This window comes from Pyrus communis, chromosome 3 (genome assembly GCF_963583255.1).
Source record: "Pyrus communis chromosome 3, drPyrComm1.1, whole genome shotgun sequence".
NCBI classification, from domain to species: domain Eukaryota; kingdom Viridiplantae; phylum Streptophyta; class Magnoliopsida; order Rosales; family Rosaceae; genus Pyrus; species Pyrus communis.
In genome coordinates, this window is record NC_084805.1 from 22910193 (window position 1) to 22925573 (window position 15381).

The following is a 15381-nucleotide window of genomic DNA, read 5'->3' on the forward strand; positions in this document are numbered from 1 at the left end:
AAAAATAGATAACCTTCATTTTACATTTTATTTTTTACAATAAATTGTAACAGATTTGTTGCATACTTAAATGAACACACATTATATCCTTGTTCCCTATGTTTTCAATATGTTCCAATAATTCATAATATATATGTCATTCTATTTTGTAATTTATGATGAAATTATATATATTTTAAGTATAAGCAAATACTTATTTATACAAAATATAATAGATTTACTTAAATCTGCCTAGTCCGCTTAGGTGCCCGACTAGACCCCGTTTAGCCGCCTAGGCGCTAGGCCCCAACCCGCCGCCCCACTAGTGTCTAATGTATTTTAGAACCTTGCCTTTATTACATAAAGAGCAAAGAGTCTGACCATTAAAGTTATGTTGACTTAATCTCTTGTTAGTAGAAAGTCCATTTCCTCTAGAGTTTCAAAGTCTTAAATTCTTTTGTTTAAAATAGGACCATTTGAAATTAGTACTAGGTGGATTACCATACAATAAAAATTTTGAAACCAACTATACTGACTAGTTAGATGAACTAGTCAACTGATTACATGTTGTTAGACAGCCACAAGCATATAAACCAAGTATACTGATATTGCTAAAGCAAGAAAAGTGACCTCCAGTTATTGTTTTAGCCTTGGTTCTTAAGTTATGTTTACTTAGTTAACAAAGTGTCAATACTAGCACACTCTACAAAGTTCATATCTAACAATGATTATTTGGATATAAGGGTAACTTTGCAAAGTATTGAACACAATAGAGTTTTTGGCCGGAAAAACCCACCTGTGGGTTAAAAAACTGGGGACTCTCCACTGAGTGCAATCTACTAGTGTAAATAAAGTTCATACAAAGACCACACAAGTTCAATTCCTATATCCCTATCTATAGAGCAGCTTTACCTTTGTGCAACCTTACTTTACACGAGATGAACTCCTTCGATCTTCACGAAGTGGCAGCTCCTTCTGAGATCTTCACCTTGTGGCACCGATATCAACACGATCAATGAAATGAGGATTCAACGACTAGTCAAGTTCTCCAGTCAAATAGTTGAAGAATAACCTAACATGAATCCAAATGCTTAGTCTAAGAAAGATATGAAACCTTGAAGATTAGACCTAGAACTTAATGCAAAATCATGAATACAATGCAACCCTAATATGCAATGATTGGGCATTTATGCATGAGATGGTTTTGTGGCTAGAGTTTCAGTTTTGAAACTTAAGAGGTAGCTCTAAGCTAAATGCACTATTTTTCTTGAACTATCAATAACCTAGCCAAGAGGTAAATGAAACCTTAAAAACCCTTTTAATTGAAAAGATGGATGTTTCAGACAAAAGGTACAAGGAGACACGTGTCACAAGCCAAAGAAACCTTTTTCAGATCAAGGGTGAGATATCGATGCACGGAAAAATGTGTCAGATGGCCCATGTAGGCTATCTTAATTCGCATGCCTAGACAACTGGATAGCAGAAGGAATTTATGACTAGACAACTACACTAAACAAAAGAAACTGAAAAAAAAAAAAAAAAAAGCTTGACATGCATATGCAAATGAATGAATCAAACCTTTTTTGCAATGAAGATGACTGGAGCTTTGACAATTTAATTCCAGCAGAAATCCCAGATCAACATTGTACCCTAAGTCTAAATTATGAGTATGTGTGGTAACATTTACAATTTTTGACAAGGGAAGCCAAACAATAAACCTAATACCTAACACTAGTTGTTATCTTCGCCATGACCGTCCACCTTTCTAGGGGCCGAAAAGATTCATATAGGCATTTCAACCTCTCCCTTGTTATCATCGTGCGATTCACCAATATTAGAACTCAAACTGTGTGGTGCTTGGTAAAAAGAGATAGAAAATGGAGAAGGTCACGTGCCTTGTGCACATACCAGGCTGAGCCAAAACGCGAGATTGAGCGAAATCTCAAACGTCACACTGATCTCATAAATCACAGTCCACCGGGGCAAAAACGCAAACACAGAAAAAAAGTGGGAAACCCCAAGACTCCCAACCCTCTCTTCGCGCCTTAACCTCTCTATTTCTCCCCTTCTCTATCTCAATCAAATCCAAACCATTCCCCAAACAATTGAGCCGTTTGAGAGCAAAGGGAGGAGGAGGGGGGCGGCGATACTGATCCACCATGATGCAGCAGCATCAACCTCCGCCAGTCCCACTGCAATCGCAGACCGCCGGAACCCCAGCCGGAGTGCAGGTTCGCTGCGCCGGCTGCGGCAAGATCCTGACTTTGGACGCAGGGGTCACCGAATTCGCCTGCGACGCCTGCCAATTGCCCCAAATGTTGCCGCCCGAGCTGATGACCCGAGCCCAGGCTTATGCCCAGGCCCGCGCTCCGCCTCCGTTGCCACCCCCGCCGCCCCATGTTGCGCCTCACGGCGTTGATCCTTCGAAGATCCAGCTTCCCTGCGCTAATTGCAAGGCCATCCTTAACGTGCCTCATGGCCTCGCGAGGTTCCGGTGCCCTCAGTGCCAAGTTGACCTGGCTGTTGATGTCTCGAAGCTCCAGCAGTTCTTCCCGCCCCGTCTGCCCCTGCCTCCTCCACCCGAGGAGGTCAATGAGGTAACTGTTTGGTTGCTGAGAATTTTCTGGAATGTGGACGTATGAATTGCAAGTGCACTATGAGTGCTAGAAGTATTTTGCTTTGTTAACATAAACCTTAATAGATATGGTTTCTTGGTAGTTAGAACAAGTAAAAGGCTTAGGACTTAGGGGTGAATACTGTGGATTATTTTTTGCGAGAGACTCCGAGTCTCCGAATAATGTATGTTAGAAAGTTTCACTTTTGTGTAGTTCCATTACTTCCTATGATGAATATTTCAGTTTCTAGCTAGTATGGCCTCGTCTGGAATTGCTTTTAAAAACGCTGAAAGCGCATTTAGTGAAAATGTTATTGGAACCAATCCTTAGTAAAAGTGCAAGTGAATCTTGGAAGAACACTTAAGTGCTTTTTGGTGCTTCTTGCAAGAAGCATGTCAAGTTGTTTTGGAACCCTTTTAACATTATCTTTAAAAGCGCTTTTAGTCATTTAAAAGTTCCAAATGAGCCCTATATATTGGAGGTTTCAACTAGGGGACTTGTATTTGGGGATGGTGTTCTTGTTTGTAATACTTTGATTCCGGTTTTGGTGTGACTGACTGTTTGATCACTAACAATTTTTAACCGTCCACTTATGTGTTCAAAGCCTCTGCCTTTCCTACACATTTGGTTTCCATTAGAGTTTAAAGTAATTTAACCACATGAAAGGGAAACTTTTTGGGTGGGGTTGGGGGGGGGGGGGGGGGTGAAACTTCCCCCAGGTCACTTAAATTAAAGAAGATTTATTTCAGTTCAGAGATACTGTGCATCATTCAAACTGGCAAAGCCTAGGGACTCAAATATAAAATCCATTTCTGTTTCCAGTAAAGTATAACTTATTTTCAGAACTGACCAAAGCTTAATTGTAATCACCAAGAGCTGCATATCTTTTGGACCAATTATGTTTTATATGGGATCACTAAAGTAGCATTATGGTGCTGCACTCCTTGGAGTCCATTTATGAAAATATCTTTCAGTGAGGAGCATCTATCTTAAGTCCGCAAAGCAAATTCATGTTTCTGGTCATGGCTTTGTTTATTCTACGAAGTTAAAAAATGAGCACTCTTATAGAATGTTATCTTTTGAAATGATATTATCAGATACATGTAGGCTTATACTTTCCTGGCTGCATCAAACATGTCAGGTCGCCATCGAAGTAGAGCGAGAAGAGGATGAAGGTGGCATGGCAGGAGAAACATTTACAGACTATGTGAGTGTTTTTGTTTGCCATTAACAAGTACGATGTGATTTATGTTCATAATTGCTGAGGCCTCATGGTTACAAGTTCTATCTTGGAGTTTTCTTTCTTTTTGACAATGTCAGTGTCTTGACTTTTATTTAAACCACTTGAACCGGCATCACAGATACATTTTATATTACTTTTATGTAGCGCCCTCCAAAACTATCCATTGGCCCTCCTCATCCAGATCCTGTTGTGGAAACATCGTCCTTGGCTGCTGTGCAGCCACCTGAGCCCACTTATGATCTGAAAATCAAGGATGATTTGGAAAATTTAAAGGCTTTGTCATGTTTACAGATTGAGACATTGGTCTATGCTTGTCAGGTTGCTGTCCTGTTCTCGCGACGCTTTATTACTTTTAAATTGTCTGCTCCATTGTAAAGTTTTGTTTGCTTCCTTGACAGAGACACCTGCAACATCTTCCAAGTGGTGAGAGGGCAGGATTCTTCGTTGGGGATGGAGCTGGTGTGGGGAAAGGTCGAACAATAGCAGGGTTAATATGGGAGAATTGGCACTGTGGGATGAGGAAAGCAGTGTAAGTTTTTGGTTGCAGTTTGTGGGCAGATTTTAAGAGTCGTTTGCATAAAAGGATAAAACAGTGCCCCACACCCCCCCCCCCCCCCGGCGGGGGATCGAAAAGGATGATATGGAAAAAATAATCTCTGCGGCCTTATTTTAAGCTCCCATCAATTGGAGTTATAGAAATGTCTTCTTAATACATATTACACGTGGGAAGTTAAAACACTAGCAGCAGAAGTAAATGCACAATGTCCGAAAAAAAGATATCATATTAGTTAGTGTCTGTTCAGTGACAAAAAAAAGAAAAAAAAGAAGTACCACATTAAAACATGGCCTGTTTGTACTACGTTTTGCTCCTTGTGACTGGATAAAAATTTCAAACACATGGGTTTCTTTATCAAACAATCTCACTTGTGGGAGTTTCAGTATTTTTCCTTACGTTAATATTGGTAAAAAGCACTTCGTAACTGGCGTTTGTTTTGTTGGTTGGAATTGCAATACTGAATATTTTCAAGACCGGAACTATGCTTTTCAACTCTTTGTTTAATGCTTTCTCCTCTCTGCGTTGATTCTAAAACAGGTGGGTTTCTGTTGGTTCAGACTTGAAGTTTGATGCGAGAAGAGACTTAGACGATGTAGGTGCAACTTGCATTGAAGGTAAATGTGCTCGGTCTAGTTTTCTTGTGTGTGTGTGCGCGCACACTTTTTTAAATGTGCTTGGTCTAATTCTATTTGTGTATTTAGAAGTACAATTTCGTATACCGGGACAAATTGTGAAAATCATTCATGTCAAATTGCATATATAAACTTCTTCCTCATCTGTGTAGTACATGTAGTTATTGCACGGTGTGTTGCTGTGTTAATGGTTTTGTTTTGCGGTGTCATAATTTGATTCAAGCTTAATGACATTTGAAAATTATGTGAGGATGATTTAATAGTGGAAAGAAGCTTAGAACTGCTAGGGAAAAATGGTACAGATGCATTTGGCCCAAAGTTGTGGGTCACTGGTGAGTAAGTGGTGATAGTAATTCAATAGAATGCTACTCAAACTATGCTTTAAGTCCTGGATTTCCCTTATTCTAGAAAAGGATACTTGATTGCATTTATTCAAAATGTGAAGGATCGTTACCTTTTCTAAAACTCTGTGATTTGGCATGTGTTTGGATGTGCTTATTATATTACATTGTTTGGTAAAGGGTTGTGGCATGAGATGACAACATGTGCCAAAAATAGAACAGGAAGACAGTTCAAAACAGGTTAAATTTTCAGATAGCGTAGGGCATCAGGACTCTGTTTAGGTTTAGCTGCAGGTTGCTGATTTTTTGAATTTAAAAAAAAATCTCCAATTGGGATTGAGCCTTCTTCCATCATGGGAGACTATGATTCTGAACAATATCACAATAGATATAATCTTGTTTGCAGTACACGCCTTGAACAAGCTGCCTTATTCCAAACTTGATTCTAAGTCTGTTGGCGTCAAGGAGGGCGTTATTTTTCTGACATACAGCAGCCTCATTGCATCCTCTGAGAAAGGTCGTTCACGTATGGGGCAGCTTGTGCAGTGGTGTGGACCAGGATTTAATGGTCTTGTCGTATTTGATGAGGTAGTATATTTTTGTTTTAAATGGTTTTCTGAAGATTTTTAACATATGGTTTAATTGATGGAATGAAATATTCCATGGTGTCAATATGTTCTGCTTTTCATGCTAAAGGTCAATGGCTTCATTGTAGTGCCACAAGGCCAAAAATCTGGTGCCTGAATCTGGAAGTCAGCCAACACGTACTGGTGAAGCAGTTCTTGAAATTCAGGTTTGTCCTATCAGATTTTTGAAAGCACATATTTTGCCTTCTGTTCTTTATCTATAGCCTTCTGTTCTTTATTTATAGTTACTTTTCAAAGTTTAGATCAATGATTTCATTTTGGGTAATTTAATAGGCATATTTAAGATATTTGAGTTTGCAGAATCTGCATCTTGTATTTTACTTTGTAAAATCTGATACAACTCCTTCTGACACATTATGTGCTTGACTGCAATAGCTATGGTTCCTCTGTACAATAATAAATATACCTTTGCTGTAAAAGGGCCAGAATAGCATTAAGTTATTAACTCATAATGTTTTTCTTTGTATTGTCACAGGCTAAGCTTCCTGAAGCTCGTGTTATTTATTGTTCAGCAACTGGTGCATCCGAACCACGAAATTTGGGTTACATGGTACGCCTTGGTCTTTGGGGCCCTGGAACATCTTTTTCTGATTTCCGTGAATTTCTAGGTGGGTTTTTCACTGAATACCCATACATTTGTTTGTCTTATTTATAAACTTTTACTCACTTCTTATAGAAAGGAGAACATTTTTTCTAACAGCACAGCGTGTGTAGGTGCTCTTGAGAAAGGAGGCGTTGGAGCACTTGAACTTGTTGCCATGGATATGAAAGCAAGGTAACAACGCTGAGAATAATTACATGTAAAATATACATTAGGAGCAAAAGCGATGTAATAAGGATCTAAATTGGGGACTCAATTCTGTGACTTACATTCCAGCTCTTAAATCATATACAGATCACGTAGTGTTTATCTCAGCTGGAATGTATATGGGTCAGGATCGGGGAACACACCTTTTTGACACACTTTATTAGGGCCCACTCCATAACTTTTTTCAACGATCCAAACCATCTATATGTCAATTCACCATTCATAGATCATCCTTGCAAAAAATTAGACAAGTCCAAAATCATTAAGACACTTATTTGTAGTGAAGAAAATGTACGCATGTGGTTCTACAAAACACTGTTAAAATGACTGCCATTTAATCCAATGGTCATATGGTTCGAATTTGAGTATTTTTGGTAGACATGATCTTTTTGAGGAAAGACATGAAAGATAGACGGTTAGATTGTTGAAATTCATTATGGATGGGCCCTACAAAATGCCAGTCCTCAACGCCCTTATCATAATGCCATCATTGTTATGATGTAAAAATGCGTGTTTTGATATTTCAGGGGGATGTATGTATGCCGTACTCTTAGCTACAAAGGGGCAGAGTTTGAAGTTGTTGAAGCACCGCTAGAAGCTGAAATGATGGTATACAATACATGTCTTATATGTGGCTCTGATGTTGAGGGGGAAAGTTTTCTCTCTGATTACTTGAAATTTAAATTATAAGCACAGTTTATTATTCTTTTATGTTACTTTGTTGTCTTCTTAGGACATGTACGGAAAAGCAGCAGAATTTTGGACAGAACTGCGACAGGATATACTTACTGCATCTGAATTTCTTGCTAATGAAAAGCCTGTTTCTAGTCAAGTGTGGCGATTATATTGGGCCAGCCATCAGGTATTAGTCTAGGTTCCTGGATGTTTGTTGTTTTAAAATTAGATTTTTCTAAACTTTTCACAATATGCTTTCAGTTTTTTTTTAATAACTTTTTTATTATGCTTTTGTGCATATCTTGCAGCGTTTCTTTAGACACATTTGCATGTCAGCTAAGGTGCCGGCTGCAGTAAGACTAGCTAAACAAGCATTGATGGATGGCAAGTGTGTGGTTATTGGCCTTCAGAGTACTGGAGAGGCGCGAACTGAGGAAGCTGTGACCAAATATGTGAGCGAATTGGTTATTTTTGTTGTACTTGGCTTTTGATTTGTGCATTATTTAGTTTTTTGTTCCTTGCTTAAGCAGGGTCTTGAACTTGATGATTTTATTTCCGGACCTCGAGAACTTTTACTGAAATTTGTTGAGGAAAATTATCCCTTGCCTGAAAAGCCTGAACCTCTCGAAGGTATACATGCGATTTACTATTGTTTGCAATCATTTATTTTAATGTAACTACCAATTTACTTTCTAGAGTTATACTAGGAGAAGATAGTGTGAAGGAGCTGCAGCGGAAGAGGCACTCAGCAACTCCTGGTGTTTCAATGAAAGGGAGAGTGAGGAAAGTTGCAAAATGGAAACCTGCAAGTGATGATGAAAGTGATGAAGAATCTGAAAGTGAGTTCCTAGAAATTGGCTTCTCTCTAATGCTTGAATTTGGGCCCTTAATATTAGTTGTCTTTGGTATCTTGCTGTACTTCAGAATAAGTTTGCAAGCATGTTTTGTTTGGATTCTCATTGTCACCTTGAAGGAAATACTTCTATGGTTCTTATTGATGCATCACTTTTAGCCAGTATGCAGAGTGCACCTACTGAAGCATTCAGCTTAACTGTTCATATGTTTTTATTTAGAATCTTTTCCTTTTAGGGCACATCAATTATAGCGGATTGTATTTTATGTAGTTGAAAAATGATGCAACTACTCAGTACCTTTCCTTATTCCCAAGCTTTCTTTGATTAATGCAGCTGATTCTGCTCAGGAATCTACTGAATCTGACGATGAGTTTCAAATTTGTGAAATTTGCCAATCTGAGGAGGTAATTCCATTTGGCATGTTAAGATGGTTGTTCTTGCAATATGTTACTTATCCATGAGATGCTGCAGGAAAGAAAGAAACTGCTTCATTGTTCCTGTTGTGGGCAACTGGTCCATGCTGCATGTCTTATCCCACCTGTGACAGATGAAGTATCAGTAGACTGGTCATGCCATTCATGCAAGGAAAAAACAGATGAATTTTTGAAAAGAAGACAAGAGTATGTAGCTGTTCTTACGAAGAGGTTAGTTTAATTTGATTCTTTTTCTCCACAAGAGTTTCATATGTAATAACTTAATTTTTCATGACATGTTGATGTCTTATTTATAACTTTATAACCACATCAATGACATTTTCATAACCTTTCAGGTATGAAGAAGCTTTGGCTCGTAAGTTAAACATATTGGAGATAGTTCGTTCTTTGGATCTTCCAAACAATCCTTTGGATGATATCATTGATCAGGTAGTGGTGATGTTCTTTCTCTCCCTCTGTCTCATGTAATTTTGAAAATACTAAATCACATGTTCATTGTTAAATTGCATCCACCTTCGTAGAGCCTCCATGCTTGTTCTCTTTTTCCCTAAAATCTAACTGGAACAGCCTTGCCTATAATTTGTTAGATATTGTAGACTGTTATGCCATGTTGTAGTCTAATTCTATCTTCATTTTGTAGAAGTGTTAGATTCTGAAATCCTTAAGAGTTAGGTCCAAAGTCCAAACTAAACAAGTCTTTTCCATAAGTTTGACCATACTTATGGAAGGGAAGGTTTTGGTCATAAATTTATGTAGAGTAAAACAGCCATCTTTTATTGTATATCTATGGTGTATGTCTGTGGCATAATGTTGCCTAGACATTGACATCATAAAGGATATCAAAGAAATGAGCTATCTTTTCCAGGACAGATTTCTTAATGATTCTGTCAACTGAGGCATGAAGAGTATCTTATTCTTCAGTCTTCATAACAGTGACATAAGTTATGTAGGCATAATGGAGAGGGTACTCAGAATTAAATCCAGTTCTCTACTTGTGATAGGTTTATTTTTTCTAACCTCCGAGTCTTTTTAAGGCTCAAAAATTGGATCCTGCTTTTTAAGAAATCCTCAATGGTTGACCACGTTAGGAAATAGATAGGTGAAACAATATCCTTGAGCTCATTCAAAGTCCTACTGGATTAAGCATACTCTTCATAAGCATCATAATGAAAAAATAATAAATGTATCCGTTTTAATCTCAAGGGCTTGTATGTTTCCTTTACTAATGGTGCTTATGGGTCATTAAGCTTGCTCCATAATAGAGAACCCCTGATTGGATTTACCTGTTTGGTTTTGTTCACACTGATTTATACCATTCTTTTTGTAAGTACTGGTCCTGTTATTCAAACTGGGTTGCTTGTGTCAAACTGATTCAAAGGAAATGCTAATTTCCATTCTGCATATTTAATTGTTTATAACAATACTATGTAGGTATCTTACACTTGATATGATAACATTCTGGCCAGCATGAGCAGGCATGACAATGTATATGCATGTAACTCTTAATTCAAAGACTTCAAATAGGTGGTTAAAGGGTCCTACCATAAAAAAAAGATGGTAGGCAAAAGAGGCCATTGATCGAAGGTAGCTTGTTTATTTCCATTTTCAGTCTATACTTGACAATCAGTCTTGTTCCGTTTACAGAGCTCTAACATGATCCCATCTAAGAGTCACTTTGCCAAGACTGTCTGCTTCATTCCAGATTCTAAACTAATGTTCATATTCTACAACACTCTACAGAATACCTCAACTTTATCTGTTTACTGAGCAGAATTTTTTTTCTTATTTCTCTTGGGGTGGGTGTCAGCTTGGAGGCCCTGATAAAGTAGCAGAAATGACTGGAAGGCGAGGTATGCTTGTGAGGGCATCTGGTGGAAAAGGCGTTACCTATCAGGCACGGAACACGTGAGTTATGGTATTTTTTTCACTCTTACTTATTTGAAGTCATTTTTAAATTGGCTAAACTGTATTTCGGTTTAGGAAGGAAATTTCCATGGAGATGGTTAACATGCATGAGAAGCAGCTTTTCATGGATGGCAAGAAGTTGGTTGCCATCATTTCTGAAGCTGGATCTGCTGGCGTGTCTTTGCAGGCAGATAGAAGAGCTACAAATCAGGTATGCCTATATTTCCTAGAACTTATCTTCTCAACAGTTGCTGGCTTACAGCAGAGTGAAACTGGATAGTATCTTTTCATCACCTCTCCCTCATCTAATTACAAGCATTCTAAAATTTAACAACAGAGACGAAGGGTACATCTTACTCTGGAACTCCCTTGGAGTGCTGATCGAGCGATTCAACAGTTTGGAAGAACTCATCGGTCAAATCAAGCCTCTGCTCCTGAATACAGGTAGATAGACACTACATGTAAAAATTGTTTCTTTTATTTGGCTCACCAGTGTTATGCTGGTTGCTAAATTAGTGTTGACTAGTTTTCTCTTGACCTTTAATTTGGAAATGACTTCTAGAAAAGTTGTGACCTAGCTACCTTTTACTGTTAGAAGCAAGGGCTTGTCCACTGTGCCAGTACATGTTGATGTATCAGAGTGACTAGTTGAAGGAATCAGATCCTGATATCCTTTATTAGTTTTTTAGTGAAACCAAATATCCTTAATTACAGGATCTCCTATCTGACATATGATAGGTTTTGGTTGAATCTTTGGTCAATCCAACTAAAGGGCCGGCTTTACAACCAAATGAGTTTTGTCTCATACTCAATAAAATTGAGATTACATAAGAAAATTTTCTATTTATTTGTTTGTCGTTTTCTGATCAGTGTGATTACTAATTAGTTATTAAATGCACGCTATTACAGATATGAGAATCATGCATGGTTAGTTGTTTTTTCCAGTTGATGAACTGGTTTCATCCTTTATTTCTTTTGCAGGCTTATCTTTACTAACCTTGGTGGAGAGCGTCGATTTGCATCCATCGTAGCAAAGAGATTAGAATCTCTTGGAGCACTAACACAGGGTGACCGCAGGTTACTTGAATTTCATCTATGTAGATTTGGTAGTTGTTATTATTGTGGTATAAGAACGTGTATTGTAATTTTATTCTCCATTCCGTGAGTGATTTGCTTGTCTCATTATTTGGTTTGATGTAATGCAGGGCAGGGCTATCATTGAGTGCCTATAACTACGATAGTGCTTATGGAAAGAAGGCCTTGATGTTGATGTATAGAGGAATCATGGAGCAGGTTTGTATGAACTTCTTCTGAAAAATAATCTCTCCATAATGTATGAATACAAGTAAAAATTAAATTGTGATGAAAAATAACTAGAAGTCAATTTTCAGGATTCTCTGCCTGTTGTGCCGCTAGGATGTTCTTCAGAAAAACCGGAAACAATCCAAGATTTTGTTGAGAAGGCTAAAGCTGCTCTTGTTCTTGTAGGAATAGTTAGGGATGGTAATAGTTTTGAACTATTGTGCCGTACTATGCTGGATAGAATATTTAATGGCTCCATTTTATTCCTTACATGTTCTAAATTATGTAGTGTTAGTACGGTTAATTGATTTAAAATTTTTATTTTCCATAATAGAATGTCACAGAGAATTTGCTTTTAACTATATTTTATTTTCTTGGTGGTGACTTATTCTTCTTATATATAATGTAGCTCATGGGAGAGATCATGGCAGGCTCGTTGGCCGTATAATTGAATCAGATATGCATGATGTTGGACGTTTCCTCAATCGGATTTTAGGAGTACCGCCTGATACACAGAATAGGTCTGTGATTGACATGTCAATTAAAATATAGTTTACTTATAGTAGTTAAAGTTGGGTTTCATAAGCTGATATCATTATAATACACAGGCTGTTTGAGTGTTTTGTTAGCATTTTGGATCATATTGTCCATAATGCACGCATTGAAGGGAATCTGGACTCTGGGATTGTTGATATGAAAGCTAATGTTATAGAGCTACAAGGAACTCCAAAGGTCAAGCATTGCTTAATTGTCGCTTGTTTGATTTACATTTTATATTTATATTGACTTCCAATTTGTTGCAGACTGTTTATGTAGATCAAATGTCTGGGGCTTCGACAGTGCTTTTTACATTTACCCTGGATCGTGGGGTCACGTGGGAGGTACTTTTTTTTCCAAGTGACTAGTTGAGTGTTGGCTTATTACTATGTCTATGCCAATTCACATACTAAATTATTTTTATCTTTCGTAGTCTGCGAGTGCCATGCTTGAAGAGAAACAAAAGGATGGACTTGGTTCTGCCAATGATGGGTTCTATGAATCTAGGAGGGAATGGTTGGGAAGACGTCATGTCATATTAGCCTTTGAGAGGTACTGCATCTGAAGTTTGTTATGCATATTTTTTTGGTTTGAAACGTGTATTGTTCTGCCGATTTTTGCTCAAGTGAAGTTGTATATGTTCTATTAGAATGAGGATCCTCTCCAGATCCTCTTTGTGAGGATCCTGGGGATCCTCCAATCATGTTCGTTCATCGTACATCATGCGGTCAGAAATTATTTTAAATATTTTTTATTTAAAATTAAACATAAACAGTACTTGACGAAAACTGGCTGCAGGATGTACGATAAATGGACACGATTTGAGGATCCGGAGAGGATCCTCGTTCTTTCTGTTATTAATTTATTATTAATATTAATTTTCTTCTGAGTTTTTCTTCAGCATTATTATATGTACTTTCCCTTCATAGTTCTTGTGCTTCAATTCGTGTTTCTTTCTACTTCATTTTCTGGTTTCATTGTTTTACCCTAAATATGTTTCAGTTCTACTTCCGGATTGTACAAGATAGTCCGTCCTGCGGTGGGAGAGTCAGTAAGGTACCAAATTTATGCTTTATGTGCTTCATTCATCTTTGTTCTAAAATAAATATATTTCACTTTCACCTACTGCTTTTCCCCTATCCAGAGAAATGCCTCTGTCAGAGCTAAAAAGCAAATACAGAAAAACATCAACATTAGAGAAGGCTCGTCGTGGCTGGGAAGATGAATATGAAGTTTCGTACAAACAGGTAGATATTGATAAACTTTCAAAATTGCTGCATTATTTTTGGTGCAAATAGTTGCTTTACTGTTATTAAATGACTTTGTTGCTATTATGTATAATGTGATGCTGAAAATCTGTATTTCTTATGTATTCAAATCGACTATTTATTCAATCAAAATGGAAAAAAAGGCACTCATTTATCAAGGCATCGTGTATTATTTGTTTACCTTCATGGCCATTTTGACCTTTGATTAACCATGCACCGCATGTCTGGCTCATTCTTTCTTTCTTGAAGACTTGGATATTGTTTCCGTGTCAAACAGCAACTCAACCGACTAGTTGAAAATTCCTTAGGTGTTTATACATCTCATTTGCTGATTGTGATAATCTTGTGACTTCACCATTACTTGCAGTGCATGCATGGACGCAATTGTAAGCTTGGCAACTTCTGTACTGTTGGCAGAAGACTGCAGGAAGTAAATGTATTAGGTGGCCTAATTCTTCCCGTCTGGGGCACTATTGAGAAGGCTCTTTCTAAGCAGGTAACTTGTTTTCATCTGCTAGTTAATGTGCCCCGGTGATCTCAGCGACGTAAATTTAACAAATTACAGACTGCCTTTTCTTCATTGTGATTTGTGGACAACCTTGAAATGCTCTCTTACCAAGTGCCAGTGTTTGCACTTAATTGTTCCTGAATAATTTATATTTAGTAAAAGTGCAAATATGCATTTCTAACTACTGATAACTCGTGTGACAATTTCTCCAGCAACGGCAAAGCCACAAGCGACTACGTGTTGTGCGTATAGAAACCACGACAGATAACCGCAGAATCGTTGGTCTCTCTGTACCAAATGCAGCAGTGGAATCCGTACTTCAAGGTCTCTCCATTTCTCTTGTTAATTTTCATTTTTCCTCTGCTTAGCGCCCTCCAATTCAAACTCTTTTAACGATGAGCATTTACTTAAGATAACTTCTTGAGGCGCCTAGCTAACTTAGCCTAGTTCTTATGCAAGTGAAACTCATAAATGGCTGAGGATATGAAATTCATGAACTCGTTTATTCCCTTTCGAAGTTTACTTGACTGAGGATGCTCTGATTATGTTTCAGATTTTGCATGGGTTCAAGAAATTGACGACTGAGATGACGCAGTAGTCTGGTTGTAAATTTTGCCAAGTTGCTATGCTACTCTACGCCGTGATAATCTTGGAAGCACATGAATAGTTCCAGAACGAAGGCAGAAGCCAAATACCCAAGAAATAGAAAAAGCGAAGATGATTTTTCTGCACATCGTAATGACCCCGTGCAGTCATTGATTTTGATTTTATTTGTTTCTCGACCTCCATTGCTGGTCTGCTTTTTTTTTTTTTTTTTTTTTTGCCCTATTTATTTTGTAGATCACCGACGACGTTTTACGGCATTGGAGGTTAGATTTAGTAGGCTCTCTTGGTCATTAGTTTTGCCGCAATCAATTTGTATCACTATCATACAGTTAATTCAAATGGTAGAGGAAATAGAAAATTCCCCTTTTTGTTCAACATCATACATTTTGTGAATGAAATTGTACCCAAAAAAAAAAAAAAAATCCTTTACGTTCAAAGACATTAAGATATTTATTAGATGAAAAAGAACAA

The 15381-nt window shown here is 37.7% G+C and overlaps 1 protein-coding gene across 2 annotated transcripts; it reads left to right on the forward strand.

Annotated features, from left to right (window-relative positions):
• Positions 1-1968: 1968 nt before the first annotated feature.
• On the forward strand, positions 1969-15285 carry LOC137727803 (protein FORGETTER 1-like). Of its 2 annotated transcripts, none has more exons than XM_068466626.1 (32): positions 1969-2576; positions 3736-3801; positions 3982-4155; positions 4236-4366; positions 4931-5007; positions 5773-5954; positions 6082-6159; positions 6489-6621; positions 6728-6788; positions 7349-7430; positions 7555-7683; positions 7805-7948; positions 8027-8126; positions 8204-8335; positions 8684-8754; positions 8822-8994; positions 9120-9213; positions 10592-10689; positions 10765-10900; positions 11027-11133; positions 11671-11766; positions 11895-11982; positions 12081-12192; positions 12401-12512; positions 12600-12723; positions 12795-12872; positions 12962-13080; positions 13531-13584; positions 13673-13775; positions 14164-14292; positions 14517-14628; positions 14858-15285. In XM_068466626.1, the coding sequence occupies exons 1-32, from the start codon at positions 2139-2141 to the stop codon at positions 14887-14889; spliced, it is 3765 nt and encodes a 1254-aa protein (XP_068322727.1). In that variant the 5' UTR covers positions 1969-2138; the 3' UTR covers positions 14890-15285. The 2 variants fall into 2 exon arrangements, with proteins under 2 accessions (XP_068322727.1, XP_068322728.1); XM_068466627.1 differs by having other exon boundaries at positions 8210-8335.
• The last annotated feature ends 96 nt before the right edge of the window (positions 15286-15381 follow it).

Excerpts from the sequence above, each read along its gene's own strand:
- LOC137727803 (XM_068466626.1), top strand. The coding sequence starts at position 2,139 with ATGATGCAGCAGCATCAACCTCCGCCAGTCCCACTGCAATCGCAGACC. Across the intron at positions 12,513-12,599 it reads CCGCCTGATACACAGAATAG|GCTGTTTGAGTGTTTTGTTA; the intron begins GTCTGTGATTGA and ends TATAATACACAG. Across the intron at positions 14,629-14,857 it reads AGTGGAATCCGTACTTCAAG|ATTTTGCATGGGTTCAAGAA; the intron begins GTCTCTCCATTT and ends ATTATGTTTCAG.